We start from the raw sequence: 25,042 nt of genomic DNA on the forward strand, positions 1-25,042 counted from the left end.
AAATCATACTTTATTCTATGTTGTGGTTTATATGGACCTTTTAAATAATTGTTTAGTGCATTCTTACCTGTTGCATTGTATTTTGTGCGCCTAGTGAGCACCTGGGATACACCACACCATAATAAGTGTTCAATGGCTATTTGACGTGTGCATGCACTTCTCTCTGCTCTACAGTGAAAACTCCACACAATAAAATCCCGTTTTGTTTATTCTAACTCGATGAGAGAAATAAAAAACCACATCCATAGTTTTCAATTATTTAATTCTATTTGTCATTTTTAATGTGCATGTTTATAAAGATAATTCTAAAAACACTTAGGCTAATAAAAACAATAACAACTGAGCTACTATTTATACTAATAATTTCGATAGTAGTGGCCAATCTTATAATTAATTCAAATTATTTTATTAACAGGTCTCGTTTCTTTATAAGTTTAAGTAAGGGCAATATGAAATATGCAAGAAATCTCATCACTGGACGACTATATGCTGCAGCCTGTAGGAACTTTTAGTTAATTAGTGAAGTTATTCATTCACTAATATAAGCTCCCTGTCTGCCTGTGTTTTTAAAGCTTTTAAACATAGTAATAGTAATTTGTAATTTTTGGTAGGTATAATCAACCTGCACTGTTCTCCTCACTGATCCAGTAAATCATTAAACTTTCCTCTACTTTGAGCCTCGCAGTGCTTCTGATTTCCTGAGATCCTGAGGATATATAATAATGCATATTCCAGCAGAGATCTATCACCCAATTTATTGAATTGCTCTTATTAAAAGTTGTGCACTTAGCGAAAAAGTTTCATGCGCAGTAGCAGAAGCTTGTGACACGAGGAGCTGACCTCGTGAGGTCAATCCAGACTGAGGGGTAGCTCCTGCTGTCCAATCACAAGACTCCCCCTGCCCGTGAACGTCCGGGTCTTTGGCCAATCAGGAGGCGCAGAGCGGAGTCAGAGGGGACAGCGACCGCAGATAAAATGTTTGACTTGCATCCATCCTCTCAAACCATCCTCTCAATCCTCGCAGGACTGTTAGCAACCCGCACTTTGATTTAAACTCTGACCTCGGCTCACAGGATACCAGTCAACAACACTTTAGTGGGATCCAGCTCTTCTCGAGGCAACCTGTTACTCAAGGAAAAAAAAGGGAGGCTGCACCGCGTCTGTAGCGAAATATTACAACGAGAAAACAACAACAACAAAAAAAAAGAAAGGTGTTGGTGGGATTAAAAGCGACAAGAAAAAGGCAGATTCGTTTTAAACTGTTACCTGACAGAGAGTCAGGGATAATGACAGCGCTGGCAGGAGGTTTACCCAGAATGATGAGACCAACTCCTCACCAGAACTATCCGCGGGGAGGATACTCTCTGGAAGGTAAGACACTCTGCCACCAGTTGCTGCTCACAAGCTGAAGACAAATTCAACTTTTAGATCACTTCAGCAAAGTTGACAAGCTCGAGTTCAGAAAAGATTAAAACCTGAAAAAAATAATGTCATTATTAACGACTCATCTAATCCTGCTGTATTTGCCTAAGTTTTCCATTTTACAAAGTAAAACAAAAGCTACTCCGGGTTAACTCTACAGCAGTGGCAACAGGCTGTTTTGATTTTAAAGTTATTTATTAAAGCTATAGTTATTCATTTATTATTATTATTGTTATTGTTATTATTATTATTATTATTATTATTATTATTATTATTATTATTTATTTCTCAGCTTATCACATTGATTGGGTGAGGCATGATTGACATTTGTCAGAAAGAAAAATATTTGGTTTCTCATGCGACTTGCAGAAATGTTTGACTTCTTTTCACATTATGGGACGAATATAGCCTGTAGTGTATGAGCGATGTATTTATTTAAAAAAAACTTTTGCAGTGCAGTCGAGCCTTTAATTGTCCATATTTGTGTATTTATTTGCGCTTTAAAAGGGTCGCCTAACTTTGTGGATTATATCCAGGAAATGTTTGGTTCTCATCCCTAAAAATGCATGTTTTTTTTTTTTTAAAGCAAAGGCAAGACACATTATTTAGTCTACACCTTTGTTTGAGTATTAAACTAACTGAATCCTATGCGCTGCTGTCCAGTGTCCACTCCGTTGGGACAGGGTCGGGTCAACCAGCTCGGTGGCGTCTTCATAAACGGCAGACCTCTCCCCAACCACATCCGTCATAAAATCGTGGAGATGGCCCATCACGGTGTCCGGCCGTGTGTCATCTCCCGTCAGCTGCGGGTGTCCCACGGCTGCGTCTCCAAAATCCTCTGCCGGTACCAGGAGACAGGCTCCATCAGGCCGGGGGCCATCGGAGGCAGCAAGCCAAAGGTGAGACACACATATACGGCTGGTGATGTTTTGGTAAATTAATAAGATACTCAGGAGTGAAATTCAGAAAACACTCAAGTTGATATGTTATTTAAATTACATAGCCTAACTATGAGCTGTGATCTAATTTTAATAAGTAGCCTACAACCTCCAGTGATTGGCTGTGAAACAGAGGGTAAACAATAATCAATGAGTTAACGAAACAAAACTGATTCAAAGTCACTGAATTCAACAAGACCTTGTAAAAAAAAAAAAAAAGAAAGTAGTTTGGAGATATATTTTACTACTTGAGCAAGTTTGACTTTAAGGTCCTCCTCTAAGTTAAATCATCTGTTTGAATTACACGACTTCAGCCCTCCACACACTTAACTTCAGCAAATAATTCCAACTTTTCTGTCTCGCCTGTGGTTGGCCTCGAATATAAAGAAAATAGTGACAAACTCTTCTTCTCCCCTTTCTCCCATCAAAGCAAACTGCTTCTCCAGAGGTGGACAAGAAAATCGAAGAGTACAAGAGAGAAAACCCGGGCATGTTCAGCTGGGAAATCAGGGACAAACTACTGAAGGATGGGGTCTGCGACAGGAACAACGTCCCCTCAGGTAGGCGACAGTTTCTGGACCTGCAATGAATAGAAAAATAGCAGGAAGGGTGTGAAAATAATTGGTTTATTTTTTCTTTAAAAAAACAACAACACAACTTTCATACTATTTTAATTGGGCACATTGCAAATCCTCACCTATTTATGATCGCATCTCCGTTTGCGTAAACATGTTTTTTTTTTTTTTTTTAAATACAGGACATCTTTGTTTTTTTTGTTTTTTTGTGTGACTTCTATTTCTCCAGATATATTAAACATGTATTTCTCATACTTTTTTTGTTCTCAGTGAGCGCAATCAGTCGCATCATGCGGTCTAAATTCGGCGGAGTTGGTGACGATGACGAGGATGATGATGAAGTGGTGAAGAGGGAGATGGAGGAAAGCGAACCGCGGACAAAACACAGCATCGATGGCATCCTGGGAGACAGATGTAAGTGCAGCATTATAATTTGACATCTTCGCTGTGTGCTTTACAAAAAAAGTTACCCTGATCTGGTTGTGAGAGGTTGGTTTTCGGCACCAAACACAGGAAGAAAACTTTAAATAATAATAATAATAATAATAATAATAATAATAATAGCAACCTCACTGAATATTGGGATTATTAATTTGTATTCTTTGAGAAATGATCACCAACTGTTTTTTAGTTAAGTTTCAAGTGTTTACGAAGTGTTTACGCATGCGTTCAGGCTTCTGAGATTTAACAAATGTGCTGAGTTTTTTTTTTTTTTTTTAAAGTGGATAATCAAACATTTGTCTAACTTCCAAGCCTGAGAATTTTTTTTTACACACAATCGGACACTTGAGGATGAACTTCATGGGACAAAGCAGGGAGAGTCCATTGAGACTCACACCTCAGTTTGACGAGCACAAAAGCCAAACTCCAGTGAGCGGCTCAGTGGTGTACAAAAAGACGCCAGGGCCTTTCAAAACGGGGAAAGAAAGGGAGAAAAAACTGCGCTGACAAAAGGCCGGGAGAAGACATTATGAACCCGCAATGAGCGATGAATTATTCAGGGACACCAATAGGCCCAGTGCGACCTGGTTTATAGACTGCTCAAAAAAGTGCCAATTTGGGGGCTTTTCCCCACTGTTTACAGTTTGTCACTCAGGAAAAAAAAAACACACGGGAAAAGAAGCTCAGAGATAGGCAAACACCTGTTGATTTACGACCTGTTGGGGTCTGAGGAGCATTGTCGCAAAAGGGAAGGTTGCTGTTGGAGACATAATGGCGTCTGTAGTTAATTATTGATGACTGGATTCTAGAAACAGTGTCTTGGATCATGTAATGACGCACAGCTTTATTCCTTGTTTTCATTGTTGGGGATTTGTTTAGTTTTGGTGTCGTTGAGAGAGATGATAACTTACGGGCTACAGAGAAATGAGAATTAAGTTAACGCATTTGGGAGCTGGCAAAAGGCTCGTGATTTTGTCTGAAATGTGTTGTCAAATTGAATGGTGCCGTTACTTTTGCGCACGGAGCTTTTGTCACAGTCTTTGCGCATGTGAGCGTGACGCCTTCAGCCAGTGAGCGCAGGGAAACCCTTCTCTTCTCTCCACTAGATTAAATCCAAACCTTTTATTTCTCTCCACTTTCATCTCAGACAGAGTCCGCCCCTTTCCTTTCCGCCTAGGGCGCACACATTCATGCAATATCTGTGGGCACTTCCCTCTCCCTCTTCCAGGCGAGACACATCCCTAAAGCTCATTTCTAAAAAGTAAATAAAATAAAATTAATTAATTCTAGAGACAGAGAAGACGATTCAAATGGGAAATAATCAAATTAATCAATACATTCGGATGCATCATTGCTTTTTAAATTAATCTGATTCTCTTTAAACTTTTTTTTTTTTAATAAGATAAACCTTGAGTTGTGTGTTTAATACAACTCTCCTCAAAACATGTGATTAGAAAAAAAATATTTTTTGAAATTTCATTCTTTTAGGCTGGTATGAATTTTTTTAAAGAAAACAAATAACATTAGCTATTCTACATCAAATAGGTGACATTCTACATGCAAACAGCTCCAAGGCACTTTCCCCCCATTGATATACAGAACAGCACTATTTCATTCTTGTGTCTCTTTGTGGAAGTAGTTGTTGTTTTTCTCTTTTATAGCTTCTTCATTAGAATGTGAAAAGGGTGGTTTGGGGACTGAGAGAGTGTCTTCTGGCCAAATATTGATTAAGTAGGTGTTTGCAGAGGCTATTGTTGTGGTGGAGAGAGGCCTGTTGCTCTCTGCCCCTTTCTCCTCTACCACTATTGTTGGCTTTCCTTAAGTGCTAAGATCAAAGCTGACTCATTTAGATTTATTTGTCTGGGAAAAGGACTGCTAAGGTTTGTAGGATAAAGTATACCAGGCAGCCCCAGGTCTGCATGGCATTAGCAAGTGGCTGGAACATTGTGGGAAAAGGATGTTTGCTGGGATGAATCTGATGCTAAGTTGTTTATATCTCCTTTAACTGTTGAGTTATGGAGGTAGAATTTACTCCAGTGTGCACAATTTAAACAACATGCATGGTTGAGCTGCAGCTTTAGATGTGTCCAAATTAATTTTTTGTGCCATTTATCACTTTTGCCCATAAAGCAGGAATATGTCCAACTCAGTGTATCTCTAGTAATTAATTTTAACTGGAAGACTGAATAATGCAACAGTGCCAAGAATTTGTTTTCTTACTATGAGTGGCACTGAATTAATTGATAGCATCCTTTCCTCTATTTATTACTGTTAGCACTTTAGCCTCATTTAACTAATTAAAGTAACCAAAGTCATGAAAGAGGAGTAGCCACTCTTGTGGGATCCATTTATGGCAGTGGGGGTGAAGGGGAGAAAGAAGAAGAAGAAAAAGAAAGCTCAGAAATACAAACAGTCAAAGGGATAACTTTTCTTTAAAGGGAATCCCGCAGTGCCAAATTGAATGAGCCCAGTTCTTTCAAATCTGCCATGGTGAACGCAGTCAACATGTAATAATTGGTTTCATTGAGGTGCATTCCAACAATCTGCTGCCATTCTCCTGCCTCTATTGTCCGGAGGCAGGCAAATAGCCAGAGGGACAGGAGGAATCAAGTGCTGACAAAACATGAAAGATTTAGCTGCTTTTGTCAAAGGAGCTGAGTAGGACTTTGTTTGTGTAAATAAACTGGGTTACTGGCTCCCTGTGACTTTGGCATGGATTTAGAGAGAGGGAAATTTAGAGAGTAAGGAGAGCAGAAAGATCATATTTGTGTTCGGGAGTTTACCATATTTTAAAGCAGCTAAAACGTGTATGCTATACACTTTCAGCTCAAAGGCAGTCAAAGGGGAAATGATGACGGTAGCAAACCTCCACTAGCAGCTGCCACATCCGAGCAATCTAATCCAATTTTCAAAGTTCAAAACTTATATTCTCATGAGACATCTAAGAACATAAACAGATACATTTCTCTCACACACAGGGAGCTAAAGAAACTGAGTAGCATGGCAATAACCCACGACTGTAAACAGAGAGATAGACGTTTGAATTTCTAGAACTTTGTCAGGGGTCCTTGCATTTCCACGGTGAATGAGTTTAAGATTGGAGGTTTAGAGGAGACCGTCTCTACTAGTCACAGGAGACAGAAGGCCTCAATGCAACCAGAGGAATGTCTGCTGCAGCCACATTTCCATTTTCCTCTCAGGGCTGGATAATGGAGAAATTTATATGTGGGCCTCACTCTATGTTTTCCTGTGTTAATAGTGCTCATAATGCTAGTTAAGCCTGGTGTACTGCTGGGGAAAAACTTTATAATATATTTCTGCCTTTGAGAGGTGTAGATAGATAGATAGATAGATAGATAGATAGATAGATAGATAGATAGATAGATAGATAGATTCCAGCCCCTTCTCTGTCCCTCTTCTCTAATATAAATACTCAACATTTTTACCTTCTGTGTTGGCATGATTCTCAAGACTCCCTCTTTCTCAGAAAGAAAGAAAAAATCCACACTGGCTGATCTGCAACTGAATGCAGACTCTATGCTTCATTAAAGCCTCTTTCTCTGTTGGCACCCACATTGTGATCCTCCAATATTAATTCAAAGGACAATTAATGAATGCAGGCCAACTTTGAAGTAATGGGCTGGGGTCCTGCCCTGAGCCGGCCCCTCGGCGCTGATGTACTCTCCACATTCTCCCCACTAACCCCAGAGACACTGTGAAGTGACTGAAAAAGAAGCAATGAGCAATGGAAGGTCAAGGAGAGGAGCCCCAGTAGAAAAAGAACTCTCTATTTCCTTGGAAGTATTAGCCAAGCAAAACTCTGTGATGGGGAGGATAAAGGAGTGTGAAGAGAAAAGGGTCGGGGGCGAGGGGACTCTGCAAAGAGGAGCACAATGGGATAGTTAATTGAGTAAAGCCAGACAGCGTTGTCAATCACTTAACTTTGTTTAGCCTCAGTTTTTGTGGAGCTGTTTCGTCCAGCACATTGCACATTATGGACATGCCAGCACAACTCTGTTGCTGTTTTGATTAATGTCCTTTTTTCCTCTTTTAACAAAGAAATCCATTTTAAAAAAAGAACAGAAATTTAGGATATGATTTAAAAAAAATAAATGCGTTTCAAGTTACAGAATTTATTTCCTGCATTTGTCCAAACACAGGCATTAAAACAACAGCAGGAGTTGAACATTTGCATGCAAAGCTTGTAAAAACAAAAGAAACACACCATTAATGTGTGTTTGTAAGGTTAGAGGAAAAGAAGGTGTGGAATGTTGAGTGAAGTTTTGTTTGCAGGGTCAGCGGTGAGCCCGTCTTCGCAGCAGAGCTGCGCAGTAGCTGTGAAAAGGTCAGGGGCTAACCTAGGGTCACTTGACTGTTAAAACTATCAGGCCCCGGGAAAAGGAGGTTACAATAATGTTTGGGAAAAGATGACAATTGACCGACCGCCTAATATCAGATCAGTGAATCAGTGTTGATTAAATAACCTTCACCTTAAGGCGCCTCGACATTGATCTGTCGTGTGCGTTCAAAGTAAAAAAGTATGCTGGTTATTCTAAACGAGGTGATTGGTTTGGTTGTCTGTCTGGCCCAAACGAGGCTGGGCTGAGGTGGACCTGGTTAGTCTCCATTTGACTGGAACGTGCGGCAGACTGGCTTGTTGCTTTGTCCCTGCGTGGGTTCTGTGCAGTTGCTTTGTCCCTGCCCCGAGGGTGGAAATGCCACCGTGAAACTGTCACCTAACTGCACCACGGTGGAACTAAATAATAACCACCGCACACTGGGTACACATAATAGCCATGAAGGGCCATTTGTGGCTTTTTGTCACTTCACCAATATTAGACAGAGATACATCTTTCAAAGTCATATCGCCAGCTATTTCTTTGTCTGTTAAGTGCCAACCTCCTGCGCTTATAAGCTCCATTTTTTTTCCGTCCATCACATCATCATTTCCCTCTCTCTTTTTTCTCTATCTGCCCCCCTCTTTTCCCAGGCAGCTGCGGGTTCCTGGGGGCTCTTTAGCAAGTCAAGTGAGCAGCCCACTCACTCCCCATTTTTCCCTTAACTGTTAACCCCAGCTGAGCCCATACGCTGTCAGTTAACCATTCTTTTTCCCTCCAGTGCATCTGCTCGCTCTGGCTCTATGTGGCATGCCACTATTTTATTCAGTGGCCCTACTCGCACTATGCTCTGTGGCCTGAAAGGGCCAGATCTACTTCCCTGGGCAAATAACTAGTTCATTTGTCTCTTCTGCCCTTTGTTTTGTGTTGCGAACACATGTCACCAGCTCAATTACCTTCTCTATTAACAGACCCTGGAGGAAGGGTTAGCCAGCCCCTACCAAGACAAGACTATAAACTGCCCCATATGCTCCGCTTCTCTTTCTCTTTTTCACTGAGGCTCTTCATCCCATTCCCTTCCCTTCGTCCTTTCCCTTGTCTTTCTCTCTGCCCCAGATTCCTTGCTTCTTTACCTTCCTCACTTTAATATCTATTTGGATTCTCCTCTTTAATTTTTTTGCCATTTAAGACTGTGTGAATTTGTATTCACACGGGTTTGCATACATGGTTGTGTGCGCCTGTGCATGTCTCTTCATATTAACATCTCATGAGTGGATGGGAGGGGGATGAATGCTTGGCAAGGGAAGCCCTGGTCGATGAAGACTATGCGGTAAACAAGAGCAGTCTTTATTCTCGCAGTTGGAGTCCTCACTTGTTTTTTTTTTTTGCCTGTTGGAGGCACTGCTGCTGCAGGTGAAGCTAATGGAACTAGACGTTCCCCAAGTTCACATCTGTGACCCTCTGGAGTTTATCTTCCCTGCCTGTCAGTCTCCTCTCTTGATCGATAAATGGTTCTGTTTACTTTGAGCTGTAGCACTGTCCTTTTGTATTTGAGTGCGTGTGCTATGTGTGTGTGTTTAGAAAAACACCTGTAAATGCACTTTAATTCTATGTAAGATTGGAAAAAAAGAACCTGTTGAATTCACTTGTTGAATACTCCACAAAACTGTGCTAAACGCTACCATCCAATATAAACGATCACCATCTACATTGCTGTTATTAGTTTATTAACCTTACATCTTACTTTGTTTTGAAAAGTCTGTTTTAGGGATGATTCTGCAACAGCCCCAATTTCCGCTCGAAGGATAATAATCTATCTTTCTATTAAGATTCTTGTCAGAGCCACAGCCAAACTGTGAGCGGCTATGGAGTATTTTCAGCTCCCTGGTGCTTTAGCTGCAGCGTAAAATTTGATTTGGGTGTTTAAGTAAGGAGGTCGAGGCCTCCCTTTGTGTGTTTAGTATCCTCTTCTGCCGTTTGTGCGGGGACTGTGTGGGAACAACCCTCTCTGAGTCCACTCCTGCGCCAGCCTTAAAATCGATCCACAGCGGTGTAAGAGCCTTGTTTGAAAATGTCAAAGATGTGGATGCAGTGATGGGTGAGCACAGAGAAAGAGAGAAGTAAAGTGAATGGATGAGATGGAAGGGACAGGTCCACTTTTAAGAATGACCAGCAGCCCCCCATTCTCCTTAGCTTGGCACCCCACACCCCCTTCCCCAAGCATCTTCTTCAGGTGCCTTCAGCCTCCCATCTCCTCTCCATGTCAACCTCTTCAACTCCCCCATCCCCCCAGCTCTGTGCCCCTCAGGCCGTGGAGGGAGGGGATGAAGGGGTGCTCCCCTGCTGTGCCCCTCCACAGCCCCCAGTGGCCCTTCTCTGGACCCCTTTGTCCCCCCACCCCTTCTCCCTCCCACCCTTCATTCCCCCACTCAGCCCCTGGCCCTACAGCCCCCATCTCACCCTACAACCCCCCCCCACTCCCCTGCTGGGCAGGTGACAGGCCCCTGAATGCGGGCCCGGGCGTCCCTGATGGCTCCTACAGATGGAGCGTGGTAATCGGCCCAATAGAGCCCTGCCACAGGCTTTTCCCTGCTAAGATACAAAGGCTTGGCCACATCACTTCCAAAAAAAAAAAAAAAGACAGAGAGTGGGAGAGGAAGAGAGCAAAAGAGAAAGTACAAGCCAGAGGATGACAAAAGCAACACTGTCATTTGCCATTAAAGGAGCGTCTGTGACGGAGTGTTTTCTCTGTAGTTACTAATAATAAAAACAGGGAGGGCAAAAAGAGAGGGAAAGACAGAAATAAAGGGGGCAAAGGAGGAGAGATCCACCCCCACCCTGCAGTTAACGTGAGTTACAGTGCCAATGGGGAGCTTTCTCCTCTGAGGAGTTTTATGAGCTCTCCTTCCCTCCCTCAGGAATCTTTTCATTTCTGCGCTGTCATTGGTTCTCTCTCTGTCTTTTTCTTTCTTTCTCTGTTTCTCTGTCATTAAAATGGTAATGACATTGCATGTTACTTAGCTTGCTGTTACTTATAGTCTTCTCCTTCAGTGTTGCTTATCTGCTGATTAATGGAAGTGGCACTTGCTAATCCCAACAATATTGATGTTTAAAAAAGTGTTTATAGGAAAAGTGTCAAGTTATATTTTCATGCTGTGTGGCCTTGTATTATAAAATCTGCTCCAACTGGTCTCAGGCCACATCCTTACCTAAACAAACCACATCCAAAACTCATAGTGCACGTTCCAGGAGTATTTAAGCATCCAGCCAATACTCTGTGAGCCTTTATGCCAGCGTGGCACCCTTGGTTCAAATGTAATAAAGAGCTCTTCTCAGCATCAGAATCTTGTGTGCTGGCAGTCCCGGAGCACAGCAGCATTCCCAAGAAGCAAATCCGTGTGTAATGCCTGGTCAGACACACACTGGCAACCGGCACAAACATTTCCTGCTTGGCTCCAGAGGCTCCAGAAGCAAGGGGAGATCCCTGCTACCCCCCTCCATGTCTGACTTGGCACTTTTTAATTAAAGCTTTAAATCTGGAGGGCAAAGGGAGAATGAGCAGTCTGGGGAAACAGACTAGCCCGAGTCCACTGCTGAAGCCTTTCTGTCGCTTACACCTGTCTCTCTGCTTTTGACTCTCTTATTCCTTCTCCCTCAGCTTAGGTGTGGCTGCATAGTCTGAGTGTCGAAAAGGTGCAGTGAACCTTCCTCATGAGGTTTAAGAGGTCCCTCTGGGGTGGATTTGGGGAGTGGATTCCAACTCTTTCTGTCTTGTGTCCATCTGTGTTTGACACATTGTCATGGACTACGTTCATTGAGTGAAAGCCCGTAGCCGAGACGCGGCAGATGCATGTTTGTGAGTGTGCGTATGACTGAGAAAGAGATGGGGGATTGCAGACATGTAATGGCGGACAAAGGCAGGCTGTCACGCTAGTTTGTGGAGCCTAATCATTATTTAATAGATGGGTAACCTCCCCCCAAAACGCAGCAATGGTCCTCTGTCTCTAGTCTCAAGCCTTCATTGATTCCCTTCTTCTGCTGAATTAGATCCCAATAGCTGTCTCCCAGTTGCCCAGTCACTCTCTCCTGCCCTCAACTGAACAAACAGATTAAGAAGCACCTGCAAAAGGGCTGCCTGCTCTTCACTATGGGACCCTATCGGTATAGTGCACAGCATGGCTAAGACTGGGAGAGACACAGTGTCCCAGGGAATAGATGCCCCGGAGGGATCTAGTCCTCTTTAATCCGTGTTCAAGCAGCTTCTGGCTTTTGATCCCCTTAGGAACCACTGAGGAGTTTAAGGGAGCAGGAGGACACAATCTAAAGTTGCTCTGTACCATGTGTTGTACTCAGAATAATCTATTGTCTCGGGTCTGTCTATTGTACCCAAGCTTAGTATTTACCCCAAATGTTCATTCTGTACCAGCCTGACTCATCTGAAGTAACCGTCTTGTTTGTTTTTTCAATTATAGCCAGCCACTCAGACGAGGGCTCCGACGTGGACTCAGAGCCAGGCCTGCCTCTGAAGAGGAAGCAGCGCCGCAGTCGGACCACCTTCACAGCGGAGCAGCTCGAGGAGCTGGAGAGGGCATTTGAACGCACGCACTACCCCGACATCTACACACGGGAGGAGCTGGCTCAGCGTGCCAAACTGACGGAGGCTCGAGTTCAGGTTAGACACATGCCGTCTTTACCCTAACATTGACAGCAGAGCAATGTGTCCATCCGTCATGGATATGTGTCATGTGGGCGTTAAATTGCCTTGGGATGTTGCCACACATTCCTGCCCCCATGTCTGACCCTCCTTCTCCACATATACAGACACAGACACTACAGAAACACTGCACCCACTGTGTATGAAGACAGATTCCCATTTTTGTCAGACTCTCTGCAGAAAATGGGCTATGTAAAGATCCCAAAATAGATGCCTGATTTAGATAGTGTGCTAATATAGGCTTTAACAGCTGTAACAGCCCTCTGGCGTCTGCCCCTGAACCCAGTGACTTGCAGTAGCACATAAAGATGTAAAGTCTGTGGTTTCACTGCAAGCTCCAGATGTTAAGATCTCTATCAGTTCAGCTCCCTGTAATGGGCCTGTGAGACCTTACACACACACTCTCTCTCACTGTCTCTCACACACAATCATATACATACACCCACAGGCACCAAGCACTCTCACAAATACAGATGATCGTATACGTACCGTACAAGTGAAAGCATTCTATTGGGTTAGCAGATAAATAAACACTAAACACTCTTGTCTCTGCCTATCTCTCAGGTGTGGTTCAGCAACAGAAGAGCCCGGTGGAGGAAGCAAGCAGGAGCCAGTCAGCTGATGGCGTTTAACCATCTCATCCCCGGTGGTTTCCCTCCATCCGCTATGTCAGGCCTACAACCCTATCAGCTGTCCGACAGCCCCTACACTCCTACTTCAATAGCTCAAGGTGGGTTCAGCTGAACACACCCAAACATACTTAAAATGTATCCTTTAAAATGGTGGCACAGAATCTGGAATTATCTTATAACAGCACCAAAGTGATTTATGAATAAACCAAAATGGGATTTTAAGGTGAATGTTTTATTCTCTGCAGCATCCGAGCAGCCCAGTACAGTCCACCGGCCGCAGCCTCTGCCCCCCACCTCCGTGCACCAGAGTGGGCTCGGCTCGTCAGCAGGCTCCCAGGATGGAGGCTCTGCGTACTGCCTGTCTTCTGGACGTCACGGCTTCTCAGGGTACTCGGACAGCTTTGTGACCCCGACAGGACACACCAACACTGTCAACCCCAGCATCAGCAACGGGCTCTCACCACAGGTCAGTCTCTACGTCCGTTCTTAAAATATGACACAGAAATACTAGAAATGCCCTTAACCTATGAATGTCTGCAAACATCTACATACTTCACACGTATGTTATCATGCCAGGGAGCAAGGCACCGATAGCTCTTCATGGCGTTTACGAAACGCACCATATGGAAAGATAATGATACACACGAACACACACTCCTCTGTGTGCGACCTACGAGGTGTCATTGCAGTGACATTGATGAAAACCTTGTTAGGCTAAGAAACACGGTAGCTTTTCATTTTTGTTTATTCTGATGGGTTGTTTGATGAATTTAAAATGTGGCAAACGTCAGTCTTTGGGGATGGAAAAAGGACCAGACATGAGGAAGGATGTATGGATGTCGCATGATGACACAAATCAAAACTGAAAAGACAATTATGGCCGATTACACAGTCATCAGTGTCCATCAGTGGCTCCCTACCAGCCCAGAAGATGGACTAACAGGCGGAAAACGAGCTTTTAACCGCCACAAAGGGTGGCCGGCCCACATGCAATGCATGCTGGGTACTAATTCCCATGAGAGAGAATCTCAGACTCCTGTCAGGCACAGATAAAAAACTGCCTCAGGCAGGTTTGTTACTATGTGAATGCCTCAGGATGTATATATATTGGAAAAAAAGATCTTTGTTGTGCCTGCCAGGGTGCATGGTCAGAAAGTGGTAGGTGGCACCATTGTGGCTGAAGGTATAATTGACTGCTTTGATATATGAGCTCTAGTTATGGACTAGAATATGTTGTTTTCTTCTCAGAATCAGCCACATTTACTTTCAAAACATTATTCTTTGGGGGTATTTTTAATGTCACTGGACAAATAAAAGTGGGAGAGTGAAGATGACAAACTGCGAGTGAGGCTGATGAGCTAATTTGTACTTCAGTGAATGACTTTGAGCATAAGTGGCAGGCAAACCTGCCCTCCTGTAACTGAGCGCATTGCTGTGGTGTGAGTTCACACACCCACAGGGTCACCGAGTGACTTTAACTCCAATAAAGAGGCCAAAGGTGCCGTGGCCTCGTGGATGGTTTCAGCATTAACCTTAGTGAGCAGCTCCGTACAGAATGGACATCTCATCTTGTGCCTGGAATGTTTTCTCAGTCTGGAATTGCAATCACAGAATGTTCCAGTGTCTTAATTGATTGGAATGAAGTAATCTATCCCCTTGTAACAAAGTGTGTAATTTATGCAAATGATTCACTTTGTTGGCTAATTTGTTTTAATTCATGTATTCATTGCAGCTGTTTGAATGTATATTGCAATACAGTTTTCTCTATTTCGGACGAGGATAGAATTAATTCCCTGATTTTAACTTAATAACAGGGAGGAAATGAGAATTGATTAAATTCTATGACATTGATAGTTAATACACGAAGACCTGTCTGCACTTAGAAAACTTTACGGCTTCAATTTCCCTCGGATAGCTACACAACTTGCTCCATTTTGTGTTAAATCCTCCCTGGAATTATCTGGCTATCTGAACTCTAAATCTGTCTATAAAAGCCACTCAACTCTATCTGCTTTTCTGTATCCATCAGGAGATTCAGAGGTTCAGTTGACTCCAGATATGGTCACATTAGAGCGCAGTGGAGTTTTGATATGGATAAGGTTTACTTTAGATAGGTGATATTCTTGTCTGAGCAGTTAGCTCTGTATTCTGAGCTTCAGGCAGTGGTTTCCCCGTGGTGCGAGATCTCTGGCGTCTCGCTGCTGATCTGGTGCATACCAAAGGAACCCTTTCTCACCAAGGAAGCGAGCGGCCGGGATTTGCACCCCCCTGAGACCTAATCCCCGGAACAACCTCAAAACAGACACCATTGGGAACTGCTGCTGTTTCAGTTGCAGACAGAGTGCATGAGCGTGTAGATAGACACAGACCCTCTGACACAAACATGTACTCACATACCACTCATACTATTGTTTGCACACATGCGTTGGAATACACAGCATGTGTGATGTACTGGAAAATGAGGAATAGTCATGATATTTAATTGTTTATATTCATTAGCAATGATTTAACTAATCAATATTTAAATAAACAATACAAATTCTTCTGACACTTTAAGTATACATTTGAAAGCAGCATAGATTTGTGGGTTTTTATGCACCTTAAATATATAAATACTCTCATTTTTATGGGCTCTGTGTGCAACAGACTTATGTATTTTACAGTGTGTCATACATCCTTAGCAGTAAAAGAAATAGGGTTCTGGTTGTAGGCCCCATTGATGTGTTCCTCAGATGTGTGAGGTCAGATTACTCTGACAGGCCAACTGTAAATTACATACATTAAAGACACCTACGTACGCCTTAGTGTGTGTACATATGCATGTGTGTGTGCCAGCTGGCTGTCAGTTGCGTCTTTCCGGGTTATTTTCAGTGTGTTTGGTTTTGCGTTCTGCTTTAGCTCTGTTTTCTCCTATATGGACTGTAACTCCTGTTCTGCCTTTAACTTCATTTTTTAAAGACATTTTCATGACCTTGCTTCTCACGCAAACCTGTGTGCAGCTGTTCACGATGTATCACCGATACCCCCACACCCCTGACATCAGAGCAAAAAATGCTTATATTACACATGACCGTGCACAGGCACACAAACACACACACACACACACACACACACACACACCTACTGTTAAATACACAATTCCACACGTAGGAGAGGTAGCTCTCACACACAAACACACTCTACTCCTCGTTCTCACGTACCCTTTGGCCTCTTCACCCTGGCCTCACAAGGACACGGTGATTTTAGGGCATCAAGAGAAAGCGAGAGAGGAAAAGAGACAATAACAGAAATTGCATTGCTCTGAAGAGGCCCAATAAATCTATAGACATACAAATCTGTTGAATTCTACTTAAAACTACTTAAGAACAGATCACATTATATAAATGTATAGTTTAAATAATTTTCATATATTACAATTGGCCAAAGTCAAACTAAGGCTTATTATTTAATATCTATCTATTCCATTTGTGACACAAAGCTAGGCAAAATATAAATCAATAAAATCCTTAACTCTAACAGAACCGTCTGGTTGGTGAAAGGGTTGAACTCTTTAGCCACCATCAGCTCCTCAATCAGTCAAGCAGAGTAAAAGAAAACCACATGTGTGAGGGAAGCCAGTAATAATGTTTTTCTAACAATGAACAAGGAGAGAGGCCAGAACTTTAGCCCACCTGAGTGGAGTGAAGAAAATGATTGAATTGTGTAACGTCAGATTTTGGTTAAAAAAAGATTCCATTTTGGAGTTTTTAAAACTACTGTTAACACTTTACTTTAGGGTGGGACCAGTTTACTTTGGGGCATTTTGAAAATCGTTTTGACTTTGATTTGATTTGATTCTGTTCTTTAATCATCTGATTTTCCTCCATGTGTCCCCTCAGGTAATGGGTCTATTGAATCCAGGTGGAGTGCCACATCAGTCCCAGAGTGACTTTGCCCTCTCTCCACTAACCGGAGGGCTGGAGCCTAACAGTGGCATGGCTGCCAGCTGTCATGGCTCCCAGCGCCTGGAGGCTCTACCAGGCCTGACCAGTATGCCCACCCTGCCAAGCACCCAGTCTTACTGCCCACCTTCCTACACCTCACCAGCCTACGCCATGGACCACCATCCATCCTACCAGTATGGACAGTACAGTCAAAGCAAGGTATGCTGGAAATACAAATTTTTCTTTAAGCGTTTATTTACTACTCTCTTAGACTTTCATTTCTATATTTCAATTTAAATGCTCGATAATTGATTTGTGCGGTTATGTCCTTCTATAACCCCTGCTCTGACTATTCCATTTAGTTTATATTTTCAAGTTAATTGCACAGACCCCTCTGATGAGCGAGCTTCTCAAATCACCCTGCGCTGCACTGAAATTACATGTCTGTTAGCGAGCGCTAGTGGCCAGGTTACCTCAGTTTACATTACCATCAATGGGCTATCCACGTGGCCTGATGGAGGGGCATGTCCCGGTCTTATCCCACACATTTTTTACTGGCTGTCCTTTCTTGACCCCGTATGATGAGCTTGCCCATCAACCCCTCAGTGTAGCTCACCTAGCCATGTAATGACCCTGTGTAACAAAGATAGCCGCCCAAATGAAAGGAGCAACTTCCTAAAGCATGTTTGACAGGAGGGTGGGGGGGGTAGCGCCGGGCACGGCGGTGTGTTGTTGGGGCTGATCTGAGGTACACTACCACATGTTGACTGGGCCCATCAGTGGCAACATCTTGATGTCATTAATTTAGCCAGTCCTGGGAGAGACCCACATGTAGCTTTTGGGGGTTTGGTAAAATGTGTGTGTGTGTGTGTGTGTGTGTGTGTGTGTGTGTGTGAGTGCAGACATGTATGTATGTGTGTGTGTGTGTAAAAAGAGGGTAAGGGGCTCTTTAACAGGGGGCGATTATGGCCCTTGGCAGGCCAGGATTAGAACCATGTGTCCCACTGGAGGTCAGATTTAGAGTTGTTATTGATCAGTGGAGCAGAGCCAGAGATCCAGGCTAAGGCTCAGTCTCAGGCTAGTTTTACCAACCACATTAGGTTCAAAGAATGTCAAAGGAGATTCCCAAAGCTCTTCACCTGTTTTTTGAGTTTTATTATTCAACCTAGGACCCCAGTTTCCACTCTCACCTGCTCTTATCTGCTCTTAAACACCCCCCCTCCTTCTTTCACAGTTCTTCACCTCTCATTTAACTTCCCTTTTCACATTCTTTGCTTTGTTGACCATCAGATGTTTTAAGCAGTTGAAGCTGAATAAAATGAACCTCCCATTAACCTTCTATCTTTCCCTGTTCTCTTCAGGTGCCTTTCATTATATGAAGTCCCCAACATGGCCTGAACAGGAGGCTTCCCGGCCAGTCTGACATTCATTGCCAGAGAACACCCCCCCTCCACCCCGTGCCTTTGCCAACCCTTCCCAGCCCTAAGGACAGCGAAAGAGAGTTTGGGCGGGTGAAGGGGTAGAGGTTGTTCTCCTTCAGCAAAGGGGGAACCAGTTGAGATGGAGGTGTAGTGATGGCGATGGAGGGGGTTGACTGGAATAATTAGGACCAAAAGGCAAAGCCTCTCCTGTTACCTGGCAGTCGCCTTGCTTGTACGTCACGTCATGCTCCGAGGACCAAGCATGGTTCGTTGTCCATGCTTAAAGAGGAAAAGAAGACGGGTGGGGAAACGGGAGTAAATACATTCAAAGTTTTGTATTTGATTTTTGTGACAAGTGGCAGAGATGCAAGTTGGGGTGGACTTGGTGAGCCCCATGTGCTCCTCTTCATCACAATGTCTTAGGAACAGAATATTTACTGTATATTGATGTGATTCTTGTGTAAGACATTGGAGATAAAAAAAAATAAAAAATAACTGACTACACCGGGAAGACCAGCTGAGAGGCATGAATCGAGGCGGAGTGGAGTCATAGTGAAACCACTGCAACCCAAAGAAAGTGCAATACATTCATACCTCATGTGATGTAAATTAACACAGATCAAATGCCCCGATTATACCCTCAGAAATATGCTCTCTCTTTCCAATGTCTTTAAGTTTGGGTTGTGTGCATTGATCAATCAGGGGAAATCATCAAGCGATGAAAACATAGCAAACGTAGTTGTGATGTCATGAAGCCAAAAAATTCTCTGCCAGTGAATACATAATTCAGTTTGACAGTTAATTTTTATTTTGTTTTTTTTACATGTGTTAAATTAGTTTTCACCAGGAACTTGCAAACATTAGTTCCATTTCTTATTTATTTAGTGTTGTTTAAGTGTTATGTCTCCTCTCTGCATCCTGTATTAAGCACCCTTAAGTGCTTAAGTAAGTCTTACAAAATGTTCATTATACATGTTTCTTTTTGTATAATTTTCATTTACATTTGCGTAAAATGATTTTGTTGTAAGGAGTTTTGTGTACAATACAGCACTATTTACTATTTATAATAAACTGTATGAAAATGAAGAAAGTTGTGACTTTGAGTGAGTGTCATTATGGGATAACAGGGTTGTAGCTGCCATTGAGAAAATTGAGGTCTTGCCCTCATTGTTTTTCTGGTGTTTTTTGTTTTCGCAACCCAGGAGGAATTTACAGTCTATTATTTAAAACTGCTACATAGAAAATATTTTATAAGCTAATTGTAGCATTTTTAGACTCTGTTTAAATTACATGGATTTTAGGCAACAAATAAGTAAAGCCTTCTTCTTGGCAGTGTGGAGAAGGTTTTTAAACAACATTTAGGAAATGTGAATTAAATTTATAGTATAATTTATATATTTTAATTATTATAATTTATATTTTTTATAGTATAATTGTTCAGGAAACCAAATTAATAAAAAAAAATGAAAGTGATTTAAAAAAATTGAGGCCTTTTCTGGTCAAACATAGTTTTGAGAGTAATGAGTAGTGCCTTGGGGGACTAAAGGCATCAAGTCAGTATTTGTTAAATCTTGTCTACGGAGCTGGGATTTACTTTTTTAACTAGAATTTATCTTTCTTTCTTTCTTTCTTTCTTGCCAGCTGTTGATGAGGAAGATAGTGACACTACCTACTCTCTGCAAGTTGCATCCCTTGTGCACCCTCCTGTAGCATTAAATCATAAATATATCCCCTTTCATAAACACTCCTTTTGGACAAATTCCTGCTCCCTAGGGCCTCCTTCACACCCCTTAATGACTAAGGCAGAGCTGCTATAAATTATATGAGCACAGCGGCCCACAGTCATACCAGGACATCAGTCACTGACATGGCTGTACAGGGTTCAGAAGTGTTTTGGCTATCGCTGCCAAACACAGACAAAAACAGTGTTCACCCAGTTGGCAGACTCCTCAAAAGGTTACAGATATCACCGCCGCACTTTTATCACCTTGTCTTTTTTTCTCCCTTTCTTTTCTCTCCTGGAGGTTTAGGGATCATGTATGCAGCTGTCCGTGTCATTCACGGTATAAAGTAAGTGTGCATGCATGAGAAAACACTGAATGTTTGTTTTTCTAATATGGTTTAAACATTTCCGTGTGCATGTATTTGTGTGTTAGCATGTCTGTTTGCGAGTTGATGCTCGGTGCGACGCAGAAAACAGATCATATCAAGGCAAGATCACATTACTCTTTTTCTTTACTCCACAAACTTTTTTTTTTTACAAGTGCTCAAGTTGTAAGACACAATGAGTGAAAAAGCCAAAGGGGTTGCTTTGGAGCGGAGTGTCAGTCATGCAGCAACACACTGGAGACAACTTAACCTCTGACCCCAACACTCTTTGAAATGAGTAGACTACTTGACCGGAGCTGACAACAATCCAAGCGTCTCTGCAGCTTCCAAGACCCCAAATTGAAAGTGAAGGAAGGAGCACAAAGAGAGGACGGGCTGAAAAAAAAAAAAAAGGTTTCAGATATAGGAAAATAGGAAAAATAGTTAAAAGGGAGCTTTAGAAATAAGGTTGAGCCAGAATATGCTTAGAGAATTGTAATCTTAGAGTGTATGACTGATTCATTTTGGATCAAAATGAAAAAAACATTCCGTACAAATCATTCTGAGGTCACAGTTGTGCTTTTATGATACTTTGGCTGCATCCAATAGGGCAGAAAAGGACTGGGCTTTATCTTTGAAATACCACCTTATCAAGTCTCTTGAAGAGTGGGTGGATGACTCACAGCGTGCCTTTCCTAAAGTGGTGAGCGCCTGCCTCTTACACTTTCCATCTGAAGTCCCTTCTCAGTCGCCCTGGTCCCTTGTCTGTCTAATATTTTTGGTTTATTTTGTTTCTATCAAGATCCTCTACTCAGTCCGACTTCCACCTTTAATTTAAGTATGAAGCACGTGAACCGGACCCTCCTGCTCCCCCTTCTCTCCAGATGCCAGCAGATTCTGGAGGACACTGGTATCGACAACAGTGGACAGCAATTCAACGTGACTGTCTCCAGCAGCACAGAGAGCCCTCTGTCCGGCATCAGACCAGCGTCCAACATCTCCAAGTCCAGGGAGACTTACGACAATGCTTACTTTTACATCCTGTTTGTCATGGTCTTCTACTCCTTCCTTGCCATGACACTTTTCAAGTGCTTAGGCAGCAACGAAGAGAAAAAGGACCCCTACGAGGAGTTCATGAGCACTGGGCAGCCGTCAACACAAAAATTCAACACAGGCCACATGGTGGAGAAGTTTTACTTTGAAGAAGAGAGCAGCCTGTGAGCCACAGGCTTTCTGAGGAGAAGGAGGGAGGGCATGCATGCATGGGGGGGATGTTTTGACAGTCACCAAGCCAGGAAAACGTCAGTGCGGACTACTCAGGCAAGACCTGCTAGTGATTTTGCAAAACCTGTAGTAAGTTCATTTTTCCCCTTTTTCCCCCTTCCATCTGACAATCAGAAATCTCACGCAAACCAGGCAGGCCGGCAGCCGGCGGGAGGAGACGGCTTCCTCTGATGATCTGAGAGAAGGGTGGAAACATGGAGAAGTGTGGGTCAATGGCAGGCCGGAATCTCCTCCTGTGAGGCCCAATCAGGATCAATAACACCGGGGCCTTCGACATGCACACACCACAGGGAACCAGGGATACCTCAGCAGACTGATGGTGTGGACAACATGGACACTGTGTGTGTGTGTGTGTGTGTGTGTGTGTGTGAGAGAGAGAGAGAATATTGACCTGCCATTGGATTTTCCATTCTCTGAATTCAATTTAAATCCACTGAACATGCTGAACAAATTAGATAAGGGTTATTATTTTACTTCATTTAAGGTACAAACATTTAAAACATTTATATTAGACTTTGCATTTTAAGGATATTAATATATACCTTTCTAAACTGTTTATTTAAATCTGGTATATAGTGTGATTCTAAGCTGTGTCATTTTACTCTATAAGATGTACAATAATTCGCCCCTTTATTGCAGCACCAACTTTAAACTGCAGCCATATGCCTTCAAAATGTAAATGCACGCAAACAATGTTTCTGAATAAAATAAAACGACATCCCACTCTCAAATTGGTTCTAATTAGGGCCAAAAGCTCCGTGCAATAGCCGGGACTGAGCGACATTCCTTTGCCATTACATTGTAACTGATCTTTGGAGACTGGACGCGCGGCTACAGGGCCGCTTCAACCTCTCGCTGACCCCACATGATCTAAGTTTACAAAGCTGTGGCGAAACGTGAACCCGAAACTCACTCTGCAGAATTAACTTCAATTGTGGGATCGCGGAGAGGAGCTTAAAGAAAACACACGCTTCTCATTTGCACCACACGTCGCCAGTGGTATAACTTTGCGCTGAAGAGGAGGGCCCTTCAGGTTAGGAGACCGAACAGGTACAATATGACCGCGCACGCACCAGTGGAGAAAAGGAAAGAATAAAGAAGTTCATTTACACTTTCTTTTTTTTGGTTTTGCTTTAAAGGGCTTCTGTGCAGTTAAATCTCCGGGGTCAGAGGTGGGTCTGAACTGACAATGCCGGTCTAATTTGAACTATCCGCTCCTAGAGGTTATGCCGGTCCCCGAGGCCATGTGGACCTGTTTCCTCTTCTTCCCTCATAATTAAATTTTTTGCCTCATCCTCCTCCCTTGAAGTGCTGGGGTCACCACGCGTGGATCCTACCTGACCAAACAACACCGCCCAAATATTTAACTCTGACCAGATAATGCTGACTGAATAAATGTGTGAGTCATTTTGTTACCTAAGGCTTGAAATGTGGATGGAAATATAATCGCTATTTACATTTTATTATATGTATTTCATTAGCTATATTGTATACGGAATTCGGGGAGAAAAATGTTATGAGAGGCTGTTGCATCATGATCCCTGTGCAAAATACACACATTATTTTCGATGCAATGTTATTTTATTAATTTATGCATGCAATGTATTTGTAACTTAGTTAATAAAACTAAAGGATTGCATTGCGACTTAATCAGTATTTTGTGCAAAAGGCTTGTAACCCTCATCAGCAGCATCAATTGCTGCAGCAGGGGCGGATCTAGAAAAATATTCATGGGATGGCAAGTGTAATGCATGCTTATTTAATCGTAAACTATCACATATAGCAATATTTGTTTGGAGAAGTCCCCAAATGAAGATACTTGTACTAAAACATTAGATTATTGTGGCATATCAGTAAAACATTTAATAGAAATATCTAAAGGTGCTATTTGAAATCAATAAATTGTTTTATTTCCAAATCTTTTTTCTAAAAGAATATACGTTAATATGTCTTTTTAGTCTGGAATGTAGCAACAAAAGATCATTAAATTAATTTCTGTTTTCAACACATTCTTACTAAAATGAATCTAAATTCATGTGTTGACAACATTTGAAACCAAACTGGGGTGGCCAGGCATATTATAGCCACCATGCCATCCCTCTGCCCCTGCCCATGGTGGAATCTCCTCAGGAGCAGATGCCTCCTATATGCATCAATCAACAGTGAAAACTTCCCTCAGTACTCACATTGCATTTTCACACGCATTGGGTGCAGTGGGTCCGGTCACACAAATAATCCACTGGATGAAATTACGCAATTTCTCAGGTGTGTTTGATGTGTCTCATCTTCAGGGTGCAGCCTTCACAGCTCTGCTGGAGACAAACTGAGAGAACAGAGAAACCCTACACACTGAATACTCAAGGAAAGGTTGTATGATGGATGGTCTCTTATGATACTGTAACTTCAAAGGCCAGTTTGCAAATGTATATGTACTAATACTAAATATAATCCCCACTGAAACATCTGAAGAGAGAAAGGCACCAAAGGAAATGTATGTTACCTTGCAAACTATTAACCACATAGTGTGTTTAAGACAAATGTCTATTCCACTGACTGTACCTGCATCTGTGCTGATGGTTATCCTGGAGTCTGGTCAGAATCTGTGGATATGTTGCCATCTGCTGGTGAAGATGTGACATTACTAATATTCAAATATGCACTTGTTTTCTGTCTGTTTCAAAAGCCTGAGGTGTTACCGAACAAGCAGAGGTGAGGATTATTGTTGAGTCAAACCCTGAGAACAACAATACAACGAGATTTGGAACAAATATTCAACAGTAAGAATATTTCAGCAAATGTGTGTCAGTGTAGGATATCTGCATATAAAATGACTTTTATTACTTATCTGCAGTTGTGTGCATCTGTGTGCTAGGTGCAGTAGCAAACTGTTGTTGCTGTGGGTTTGCTGCCATCTAGTGGTGTATTTCTGTTGTCTTTGGCAGTGCAGTAGGTAGCATATACTTCCTTCAACTGACTTACACTAAATGCCTGGTCTGGTTGAATTGATTCTTCTGGTTGGTAAAAAGCTTACTAGTGTTGGCCTGATGTAGTGGGTGGGGTCACATTATGTCGAGACCACCATCGGGACAATCATTTATAATAACATACTGTGTGTGGCTGGGGTTTCAATACACTAAAACCACCAACAAGACCATTGATAAGACCCCTGAGGATTATAGTAGAGGAGAATGTTATGGACGCCACAATGAAATTGTTGGACCTGCAAAAGAAGGCAATGATGTAGCTTATCTTTTTCTTGATCTGAAT

General features: G+C 42.5%; 1 protein-coding gene and 1 long non-coding RNA gene across 2 annotated transcripts; both read left to right on the forward strand.

Moving 5' to 3' along the window:
- Positions 1 to 888: 888 nt before the first annotated feature.
- Positions 889 to 19,493, forward strand: LOC127368131 (paired box protein Pax-3-like). The gene is made up of 9 exons (XM_051408623.1): positions 889 to 1,371; positions 2,086 to 2,321; positions 2,791 to 2,920; positions 3,206 to 3,349; positions 12,186 to 12,385; positions 12,992 to 13,157; positions 13,305 to 13,525; positions 16,938 to 17,201; positions 18,344 to 19,493. The coding sequence occupies exons 1-9, from the start codon at positions 1,287 to 1,289 to the stop codon at positions 18,359 to 18,361; spliced, it is 1,464 nt and encodes a 487-aa protein (XP_051264583.1). The 5' UTR covers positions 889 to 1,286; the 3' UTR covers positions 18,362 to 19,493.
- A 796-nt stretch (positions 19,494 to 20,289) lies between these two features.
- On the forward strand, positions 20,290 to 22,886 carry LOC127368767 (uncharacterized). Its single transcript, XR_007885872.1, has 2 exons — positions 20,290 to 20,473; positions 21,890 to 22,886. It is a non-coding gene; the product is annotated as an uncharacterized LOC127368767 (long non-coding RNA).
- The last annotated feature ends 2,156 nt before the right edge of the window (positions 22,887 to 25,042 follow it).

This window comes from Dicentrarchus labrax, unplaced genomic scaffold (assembly GCF_905237075.1).
Source record: "Dicentrarchus labrax unplaced genomic scaffold, dlabrax2021, whole genome shotgun sequence".
NCBI classification, from domain to species: domain Eukaryota; kingdom Metazoa; phylum Chordata; class Actinopteri; family Moronidae; genus Dicentrarchus; species Dicentrarchus labrax.

Excerpts from the sequence above, each read along its gene's own strand:
- LOC127368131 (XM_051408623.1), top strand. The coding sequence starts at position 1,287 with ATGACAGCGCTGGCAGGAGGTTTACCCAGAATGATGAGACCAACTCCT. Across the intron at positions 3,350-12,185 it reads TGGCATCCTGGGAGACAGAT|CCAGCCACTCAGACGAGGGC; the intron begins GTAAGTGCAGCA and ends TTTCAATTATAG. Across the intron at positions 12,386-12,991 it reads TGACGGAGGCTCGAGTTCAG|GTGTGGTTCAGCAACAGAAG; the intron begins GTTAGACACATG and ends CCTATCTCTCAG.